At 28.1% G+C, this 11,363-nt stretch overlaps 1 protein-coding gene across 1 annotated transcript; it reads right to left on the bottom strand.

Annotated features, from left to right (window-relative positions):
* Positions 1 to 7,985: 7,985 nt before the first annotated feature.
* LOC101259517 (WAT1-related protein At5g64700-like) lies at positions 7,986 to 11,363 on the bottom strand. Its single transcript, XM_010319764.4, has 7 exons — positions 11,007 to 11,363; positions 10,859 to 10,921; positions 9,358 to 9,474; positions 9,035 to 9,260; positions 8,809 to 8,967; positions 8,490 to 8,641; positions 7,986 to 8,424 (listed from the first exon to the last, which is right to left on the bottom strand). The coding sequence occupies exons 1-7, from the start codon at positions 11,207 to 11,209 to the stop codon at positions 8,163 to 8,165; spliced, it is 1,182 nt and encodes a 393-aa protein (XP_010318066.1). The 5' UTR covers positions 11,210 to 11,363; the 3' UTR covers positions 7,986 to 8,162.

Genomic DNA, 11,363 nt, shown 5'->3' with positions numbered 1-11,363 from the left:
GAATTATAGATAGGCAATGACGGATTTAAAATTATATCAGTGTAATAAAAATTTAATAATTTTTTTTTCTGAATTCTTCCATGAAAATAAAATATTTGACTATTCGTTAAGTATATTTAAATACTCAATTGTTATGGTATATTAATTTAAATCATTATAAAATCTTTAATTTTAAATTCGTCTTGGTGTATCATGTATTTAGGCAACCAAGTGGGAAGGCATTGGCTCAAAAATTGTTCCGTGCGTAACGTCTAAGCGGAAAATAATGCATGAACTAACGATAAATCGGTTTCGCTTTTTTTATGAGTGAATTCAAAGATACTCTAAAGGAATTAAAAATGTAACTTTGTTGAATTTTTCAAATAAAAAAATAATATAATATATAAAGATGATTTTCATTAGATTACTTTCCTCGATAAACATAAATGATTCGAACCCATCCTTGATTCCTTGTCCCCATCATAATGTGATAATAGTGAAAAACAAATTGACAAAAGAGATGGATTTCGATAACTTTTTGTGTTATATAAAAAGTTAAAGAGTTGATTTTCTGTATACAAAATTGACTCCTAGTTCCCTGAAGCCCATGGTTAATTCACGTGTTGATTACTTCCATTCGAAATTAGAAAGAACCCGTTTAACTTTCGAAATCTTATACATATTTTATAAAGTGAGATCTGAGAAATTTAAATTATTAATTAAATAATTTATAAAGTATTTCTTAACTATAATATTCTCTTATTTTATTTAAATATTTTAAATTAATAATTATATACTTTAAATATTTTATAACTATATGAAAATTCTGTTTAAAATTCCTTAAAAGAATATATTTGACTAAATTTACCTCGAGAAATAAATAGATATGTGATTCTAGTATTTCGAATAAAGAAAAAAGCCTAAAATACCTTCAAAGTATTGGAGATGGTATAAAATTACCCTCCATCCACCTATTGGCTTCAAAATGTCATTTTCATCCACCTATTGGCTTCAAAATGTCCTTGTCATTCACCTTTGTGTTCAAAATTGATCACTTATTTAACGATTTTAAATTTAAACTATTTATATATTTTTAAAAATACTTCACATTTAGTTAGTAATGAGTGGATATTGAGTTGGTTTAAAAATTATATTAATAAATTAAATTAGTGTGAAGTATTTACAAAAATATATAAATAATTTAAATTTAAAACCGTTAAATAAGTGGTCAATTTTGAACCCAAAGGTGAATGATAAGGGTATTTGGAACCAATAGGTAGATGAGAAGGATATTTTGAAGCTAAGGCAATTTTATACCATTTTTAATACTTTAATAATATTTTATGACATTTTAATAAAAATGATTGACATATTGAAATCACTGGTCCCACACATTTGTACTTGAGGCGATAGAATGGGTACAATTTGACTCTTTTTTTTGTGTGTGTGTCGTTAACTTTAATTTAGAATGATGACTCTTTCATATTTATATTCTTTAGTTTGATTATAAAGTAAGTAGCTTTAAAGGTTACTCAATAGCCAAAATACTTTCGGTTAAAAATCTGTGGCTGAAGCAGACAGCTACATGTTTTTGGGTTCCCACGCTTCGCCCACTGTTTTCTCAAATTCGTACTTTCACTTATGAGCTCGTCTAAATGATTTTTTTTTTGAAAATATTTATGTGATAATTATTATGACTAAAAAAAGTAATTCATATAAGCGTTTATTTTACATGACGACTTCTAATGGCTATCACTCGCATTTCATTCTTATTGAATTTCACTAACATTTTATTCTGGGGAGGTAAAAAATCAAACTTAGTAATTTTGGTAGTAGTCTCCCGTTTAAAAAAGCCTATATTAAGCTAAACAAGATCATTCTTTTTAGAATGATGTAATAATATCTTAGACATTATACCAATCAAACGCTGAGATGTAAATTGTGATGGAGGATGTATCATATAGAAAGGATTTTTGACTATTTAATTTTATTTATATCTAAGTTATAAATATTTTATTCGATTTATGTGTCTTTGTTAATGTACATGTAATTGTCAAAATCACCTGGCTAACATATCAATAAAATTATAAAATGAGTAGAACATCTAAATCAACACCTAGGTGAGAAAAAATTAATTTAACAACTTCAACAAGTTATAATACCCATAATTAAAAGACTTTGTAGTCTTGGAAAAAAACTGTATTTGCTAATGTCCAGTTATTAGTTATCTTAAGGATAACATTTGGCCCATTTATTTGGATTCTGCATTTTGTGGATACAATTAACATAGATATTTGCCACATAAAAATAGAATCAATTGACAATTTCATGGTTGTTGTAACTTCTAGTTCAAATCTGATCTTTTTCATTTGCTTAAGTCAAAGGGGGTTCACCCACTCGATTTTTTTTTTAAAAAAAAAAATCTAATTGCATTTTAAGTCAGCTCCTCAAATAATATATTTAATCCATAACCTCATAAACATTTTGATAAATAATGTTATAAATAATTTTGAATATGAAAAGTAAATTTGAATTAAGTGGGTGTTGTTAACATTTTTTGAGGACAATGGTATTAATTACTATTGTGGCCAAAATAGACTATGGTATTATTATTGTGGCAAAATAGTTTGTTAAATTCACCACTGATACAATAAATTGTTAAAATTTGAAGAATTATTATCTTTTCTATGAAAAAATTGTATTTATCTAAATTTCATATTAAAATACATAAAGTATAATTCTATATATATGCTTGAACTCCATATCAAATTGTTGATTGAAGTTTTGTCTTTTCAAAATTATAACCTTAATAAGAAAAAAAAAAGCCTAAAATTAGTCTGTAAGATATTATGTTGTTGAAGTGCAATTATTACATCTCTAAAGTTCAAACTTGGCAAGGTTACAACTTTAGTAAACAAGTGTTTAGTAGAAACTATCTTAAGTTGACCTTAAAAAACATGACCAAACTTTATACAAAAATATCTGATATTTGATCTTAACAAAGTCGAGCTTTATCTAAAGTTTTTCAAATTTTAGGCACGAATTTATGCAATTTTTATGCCGCATATTTGAAGCAATTTCAAAATAGTATATTTGAAAGAAAAAAAAAACTTTTAGTTATGTCTTAAATTAACGGTCCTAAAATTGAATATTGATATAGTTTATCCCCAATATCAAGTATATCAAAATTATGATAGAGTTTAGGTTTGATATCATGATAGAAATTAGAAATTTTTGCTAGTTATTACTCTTTTAGGATAATTTCTTAATAAATGAGTTTTTTTCCCTTAACATTTTTGAACTTTTTAAAATTACAATCTAAAATTTTATAGATATTTTCATGATAAATTAATTTTTGCTCCGAACTCAGAGCAAGACAAAATCTAAATAATAACCTCTAAAGGAAATATTTGTATAAATTATCCGATAAAACTAAACGTTAAACCTAATTTAACTCCACAAAAGACTAACTTTTATAAGAATAAATATAAAAATATCTAAGAAAAGTGCCGACCACCCATTCTGATGTGGCAGAGGCGGACTCACGTGTCCATGTAAGTGTCACATGTTGTTAACTTCAAAAAATTATATATATACATACTTTGAGATAGATAAAACTATTTGAGCGCAAAGGTTTGAGTTACACACACATAGGTGAGGGGATTTGGCTCGAATCTCATTTTCTAATTTCGATCTTGCGACATCTTGTTGTAAAGTGAATTTTAAAATAACAATTCCACAAAGAAAACATGATCAAATAGAGTTAATTAACTCATATTTATACATTAGTACTTTTGTTTTACATAATTATATTTAATAAACTTATCATACAAATCGACACTGTGTAGCATGCTTCAATAAACGTGCATTAACCGTTAATGGTGCACCCAACCCCTATTGTCTTCAAATTCTAAATTCTAGATTTACTTCTTTTGAAGCTTAATATAAGTAAATTAATAAGTTTTAAAAAATATAATTTTACTTTCGAAAAAAATAACCATTTACAAGAACAGTTATAAAATTCTGTTTTTTTTTCCTTAACAACATATAATTTCTTTCACCGTTGAAAATCATTTTGTGTTATTTATTTATTAAATAAATAAAATGGCAGAATACCTTCAACTCTCTGAACTAAGGACCCATTTGGGAAAAAACTTCACAAATAGTGTTTTTCCATACACTTTGTCATTATTTAATAAATATTTTTGATCAATATCTCATTATTTTGGTATCTTTTAAAAATTAAAGTTTTACCCAAACTTTTATCATTTACAAAAACACCTTTTATAGTTGTTGTTTACGTTGTATTACATAATTTTTTTTACGTTAATTCTAAAATAATGATAAAATATCCGGTGAATGTTAAATCATGATATGAGTATTGATGAAAATGACGAACAACTGGCTCAACATAACTAAGTCATGTGTTTTGTCTACTTCACGATGTATGAAATGATGCTTGTTGCACTCGCTCCAAATTACCAAATTGCTCTAGTATCATGGACACTATCATTATTGTTGTAACAAAGATCCAATTTGACTTGTAATAAAACTTGTGGTTAGTTTTGATATTTTTAAAAGTTATGAGTATAAATTATATTTTTTTAAAAAAATAAATATATTTCTGTAATACTATGGCTAAACACATGGTGAAATTTTACACACAAATATATTTAGAAATTTTTTATCAAACGCTAGCTAAATTGTTTAGTCAAAAAATAACAAGTTTTTTTTTTTTTTTGAATAATAAGAAGAATCGTTTTCCCTCATAAAAAAGACAGGTTTTCCAATATTACGATGACATTTAGGCCAAAAAGGATATTTAAGTTGTAGGTAAAACAATTAATTAATTAATTAGTTAATTTGTCCCAGAAGCAGTACAGGTATTTTATTATAAATAATAACGAGAAATGTGAACATTGGTAGATTCTGTCGGTTGATAGTAATGATTGTTCTCTTTAATATTATTCTACTGGTTAAAAAACAACAATAAACTAATTTGTTTTTCTTCTTTTAATTATTTTTTAAATGCAAAAGATGACTTTTTATTGGTGTCGGTGACCTAAGCTGGAGCTTTTTGAGGGACAGTTGGATTACAAGACAAGAATGCAGGACCGCTACACCACTTATATGTATCAAAACAAACCTGCCAAATTTTTAAAAAATCAGTTCTTTTTTTCTCTTTAAATTATACAAATTATTTAAAATCATTCATTAGTGAGCCTATGTGGGGCTCAACTTTCAAGCTTATTACAATGCTTGATATAAAATATTTATGTTTTATCAAAAAAAAATTTATATTGAAATTTTTTTTCAAAAATAAATACATTTATGGTAAAGATTAAAGAGTGCAAATAAAAAGAAATTCAATACAAATCTCAATATTATAATGATAATATGTCATATAAAACTAAGTTCGAATGTAAAATTGTTATATATGCAAACAAACTCTCATATTGAAAGTCAATACTAGTAAGAAAACGAATGACACATAAGGTGCACTAGTGTTTAGCAAACAATATCACAATATATTAGGATTATCATTAGATTTAATACAATAAAATTATCACGTATAAGCTAATAATTTATCTTATATATAAAAATAAAAATCTTTTGCGTTTGAGTATTTTAACACAGAAAACAAATCATAGCGTTAGGCGCACCGACAGATAATATTTCTGAACTCGTTTTATGGGTCCAATCCAAGACAAATAATATTTGGGAAAAATTTGGCAAATAATATTTGTCCATACAATTTTTCATTATTTGGCAAATATTTTTGGCAAATATCCCAAATTTCCAAATACTAGTTTTTTCTAGTATTTGGGCCAAATATCATTATTTGGGATATTTTAAAAATTAAAATTTTACCCCAATCTTTTATCTTTTACAAAAACACCCTCTCTAGTATTTGCTTGCGTTGTATTATATCATTTTTTACGTGAACACCAAAATAGTGATGACATATTTAGTGAATATTAAATAATGATATGATTGTTGATGAAAATTATTAAAAATTGATTTTAGGTAACAAAGTCATGTACTTTATCTACTTCACGATGTATGGAATAATTCTTGTTGCACTCCAAATTACCACATTGCTTCAGTGTCATGGACATTATTTGTTATTGTTGTAACTAACATTCAATTGACTTGTAATACAAACTTTTAGTTAGTTTTGATAGTTTTTAAAACTTGTGTGTATAAATCATATTTTTCTAAAAAGGTGAAATATATTTCCCAAATTTTATGGCCAAACACATTGTGAAATTTCACCCAAATTTTCACTCAAATAATATTTGCCAAGAATATTTGGAAATCTATGGCCAAACGCTAGCTAAGCATGAAATAACAAAAAAAAAAGGATGACTAATTTGTCATATCCCATTCACTGAATTCATAACAACAATTTTCTTTTTAATCAAGAGGGTAAAGTCGCTCCTGATGGAGTGATTTTCTTCTGACAAAATTCACGTCTTTACATAAAAATCGTTCCCCCAACAGTGACTTTATTATTATTTTTCTTTTAAATATCGCTGCCTCTGCAACATTTTTTTCAAAAAAAGAAAACTTTCTAAATTTGAAATCGTAGCGATTCTTTAAAAAGTTGAATTTTTTTTGTTAAATCACTTGTCAGGTAGCGATAACATTTTTTTTTAATTTTAAACATATTGCTGCCTCGAAGAAAGCAATAATTTTTTTTAAAAAAATCAGTAATTTTTTTAGAAAAAAAGTGAAAGACAATTGAGCAGAATTAGTATATTTTTTTCACTTTGGTTGTAAGGGTAGCGATTTCACGTTTTTTTAGTGAAGTAACAACGTCAATTTTGTCAAGAAAAATCACTCTTAACGGAGCGTTTTTGCAATTTGATTAAAAAGAAAATTGATATGCCTTTTTAAAATTTTTGATAATTTTTTTTTACCCTTTTGACTCCGAAGTCAGATTAACATAACAAATTGGATCACTAATAAAACTCCATTTGGCACCATTTAAACTCTATTTTGAGTTTTGACTTTAGTTTGCCCTTTTTTTTAACACATCAAAAGCCAAATTGTCTCTGCTTGTCGCCAAAAGTCCAACAACAAAATCAAGTCAATAATTAATTTATTATCAAAAGTAGTTTAATGACTACGTCAAGCAAACAAAATCTCCCACTTTAGAAAGTCCTCTCAATGAAGTAAAATTTAATGTAAATATTAGTAATATATACTGTTCACTGTTCTTATGAAGACTTTTTGTTTTGATCATAAATGTTTTCTTCTTTTTTGAGTATTACTTGTAAAATCTTTCTCTATGTTCTGGTTAGCCCTCTCAATGACAATGAAACCTCAACGATTGCTCACTATGCTGGACTGCAAATAAATAGCAATGTCAAATGAACGGGTTTAGTTGAATTCAAACTAGTCAAAATAAATTGTGTTAATAATGACCCAAAAAAGAGTAGGTCATAACCCAATTTACCTATTTTTAACTCAATTTTCATTTTATCTTTTAATAATAAAGTGTCTAGTAAATTGTTTTCTTCATTATGACTGTACATAACATATCAAATAAAAAAAAAACTTTTCTTTCAATAAATTGATAATGTATCGACCCAAGGTTGAATTGGGTGGATCAATGTAAGTTGAGCAAATAAATTGATGGATGCATAACCCTTCGAACTTAAATGGAATGAATCATATTTTAATGAGCTAATTTTAAACATCATTATCGCGACAGTAACGGAGTAAAACATTTCACGAAGGGCGTGCAAAATATTAAAAAGTTCAACGGTATCGGAACACTTATTGAGTGGAAAATAGTTGTGGATATTAACTTTTCTGGCCGTTCAAGACCATAGAAAAATATTGTCAACTTAAATGGGGAATTCTCCATGAATTCAGTATGAGACGACATGCTATATATTATGTTTATTTAACTAATTAACCTATCAATGTCTTAATAATATTGTCATTTGACAAAGTTTAAAACAATTTAAGTGAAACAAGTTTGATAAGCTACATAGTAGGACGCAAGTCCGAACCAAGTTGACTTGTATAGATTGGATGACTTTTTCTTCTTTAATTTTAGTGTTTTGTATACAAACACCTGAGGGTTACTGACTCTTCAAATATTCCAAGGGACAAAAATTGATCCTTTTGGAATCTGAACAGCACACTCCTATTTTAAAAAACAAAAAAAATCATATGTATTGTTTTTCCTCTTCTTTGTCTTCGTCCTGTTTTAGAATTGGACTAGCAACTTGTATTGTTGTTGATTGAAATCTAGCACTTTCGCGTGCTAAAATTGGTAATTCCATGTTTGAACGAGGCGTTGTTGCTTCAATTTCAGGTACTGGTGCTTCAGCGGCCCCTACATTTGGTGATCCAATTTGACTGAACTCTTTGCTTTTTGCCCGAAGGAATGAATACAATCCCACTATGATAAGAAACATGCCAAGCAACCTGCAATCAATAAACAACATTTATCTTGAATTACATGAAGGATCGTATTTTTATTTTTTTTTTACCTTCCGATACTGATTTCTTCACCAAGGAAGAAAGCTTCCGCGACAGCTACAAATATCAATGACAGAGGATTGAACATAGAAGGGTAAGTTGGTCCTCTTTTTGTAACTGCCCATGATATGAGGCACAATGATGCTGCCGTTGCCAATCCGCCCTGCAAAAGCGTATTCAGGATTACAACATTATGAATTATAAATGTGAGTAAGCAATTCTACCACAGTCTAGTTGATTAACTAAATACAAAATCTATTATTTATACTTCTGAGAAAGTTACTGAATTCAGACGAACCTGTTTATGATTGGCTAATTAAGTATTCTTACCGAGTAAACAATTGTAATTAGCTGCATATCGAATCCCAGCTTCCAAGAGGCTTTTCTTCTATCCATTGATACTCCAATAATCGCGCTTTGGATAGTCGCGATGATGGATATAATAAACGTTGCAGAATATTTGTACGGGAACAATTTGGACACCTTAGACTGTAACACAATTTAACATCATAAAATACGCGTCTTATATACTGTCAATTTTGAACTACAATTTTACCTGTATAAGGAACCAACAACCGTAAGACATACAACTACACATCAAAAATATAGTCCCACGAAGTTTATGCTCATGATAATTGGAACTGTTTTGATGCTTGTGGTGATGACTGATATAGAAAACTTTCCCTTTGTAAAAAGTGATTGTCAATGCTCCAGCCAAGCACAAAATTGCACCTAAAAGTTTAATTTTACCAAGCCTCGTCTTCCATCTTAACTTTTCCACACTACAACAATTGCATATATACAACGCAGAATCAGAACAAATTAAAGGAGCTATTCGATATATAAATTACATGTCCGAAACATCGAGTAGTTTCTTACCGTGACACAGTTGAGAAGATAAAGGTCACAATTGGAACTAGATTGAGAAAGTTAGTAGCATATGTAGCACTTGTATCTTTGAGGCCATAATAGAAAAAACCCATAGCCATGATGATCCTGTTACATAGGTACAAAACTATTAAGAAGCTATGCAAAATGCTAGTATTAAATCAAATAAATAACGCAAATACTTGAAGATTGTAATTTGTAAGTATTACAATACATAAAAAGGTATCCACATGATACACAAAGGAGGAATACTGATCAATCATGAAAATAATTTTGGAGATTTTATTTGGGCCTAGTCCATCCATTAAGAGCTGCTGCTACTTAGTTGGCCCATTATTCCTTCACCTAAAGACTTATGAATAAGCCCATTTGGGGAGGATGTTAAATAGGTACACTCTTTTCTTCATCTTCATAATAGAAATCTCAAAAAAAAAAATCTTTATAATAGAAATGGTAAGGTCTTTTAGCAGATTTTTACGATCTATAATTTGAAGTTTGTAAATTTTCTCATAGCGATCAACATTATGACGAATGGTGAAAGAATCTTTTATTAGTGTCAAATATTTTCTCATTAGTTTATTTTCGATATATCCTCCATTTGGAACTTTTTAAACTTCTGATTATTAGCTTCTATATTTTAAGTTAATTTTTACATGTTTTTTGATTGAGCTTCCTTTTTCTTTAATTTGTTCTTATTCTAGTTAATTAAATCTAAATTATTAATCTCGAAATGATACGTTCTTTATTAAAGTAGAAACTTGAAGAAATAAAGATAATAAGAAATGGAGTGAAGCCTAATCCTTTCTTAATAGAATCAATAAATAAATTCCTTTCATTTCTAGCTCTTAGCTAACCCAAGAAGTTCAATGAAATCTTAGCTTATTTACACTAAAATCTACCAAACAATAAGATCACCAAATTGTTCATAAAGATTAGTTAGTGCTAATCCATGCCAAATAGAATCTAATGCATTGTTCATAAAGATTAGTTAGTGCTAATCCATGCCAAATAGAATCTAATGCAAGTTTAAATTATCTCACATCACACTGTATAAAACTCAATGCAGCGTCCACAAGTGCAAATCAACATATTATCAGCAACAAATAGTATATCTTACTTGATAATTAAATTTGCAGATTACATTGAATATATTATTTTTATTATTTATCTGAAAAGTCTATTTTTCAAATTCTATTTTTGCAAAATAACAATAAGTGATTAGTGTTTTTGGTTCAATTTCACAAAAAGAAAAGTAAAATATCAAAATAATAGTAACATATTCAATGTATTTTCATAAATTCAATTCACAGTCAATATGTATCGCGGAAAAAAGGGAAAAAAGAGACATTTGTCATGAAACTATGAAAGGTGGCGCATGCAAGTATCGTCATGAAATGGCTCAATTCCCGGTACGTGGGTTGTTAAACATTAACCCTTTTTAATTAGTTACACAATCCATAAATACGATAACTCTAAACAACAACAAACTTACCCAATTAATGCGATCATGAACAGCCAGAATAAAACTGACCACGTCACTTTCACCAAACTATCCCTACAAATTAAATCGAAAAATGATAAATTAATTTACAAGATAACAAAAATTTTTTAACGATTAGCATCGATAAAAAGTAACAAACCTTTCCCAAATTAAAGCAAAAGGGGCTATGCATAGAGTAGCAACAACATGACGATAAGTCATTAGGGCAAAAACGAATGTCCCGTGACTTAAAATCACTTTTGAAAGAAGTTGTAATCCAGTTGCTATCACTTGAACTATTAACATCCCAATCAATACATTTGATCCTTTCAACTTTTTCTTTATCTCCATCATCTTCTTCATATCGTAACGCGATATTATTTCTGGTACACAAAAAAAAAAAATACAGAGAGAAAAACAATGAAAGTAAACTCACAATCTTTTTATGTGTTAGTTTTTTTCTTTCATCTTCCCATGTTTTTAAGGGAATAACGAAAATGAGCAAACGTGGTTTCTT

Source organism: Solanum lycopersicum, chromosome 3, assembly GCF_036512215.1.
Source record: "Solanum lycopersicum chromosome 3, SLM_r2.1".
Classification (NCBI taxonomy): domain Eukaryota; kingdom Viridiplantae; phylum Streptophyta; class Magnoliopsida; order Solanales; family Solanaceae; genus Solanum; species Solanum lycopersicum.
This window is presented reverse-complemented; position numbering and strand designations above follow the sequence as displayed.

What these genes read in the sequence shown, in the direction of transcription:
- LOC101259517 (XM_010319764.4), bottom strand. Translation starts at nt 11,209, where the DNA reads ATGAAGAAGATGATGGAGATAAAGAAAAAGTTGAAAGGATCAAATGTA. An exon ending in TTTGCTTTAATTTGGGAAAG is followed by an intron (nt 10,922 to 11,006) that starts GTTTGTTACTTT and finishes TTTAATTTGTAG; the next exon opens with GGATAGTTTGGTGAAAGTGA. An exon ending in GAAGAAATCAGTATCGGAAG is followed by an intron (nt 8,425 to 8,489) that starts GTAAAAAAAAAA and finishes TATTGATTGCAG; the next exon opens with GTTGCTTGGCATGTTTCTTA.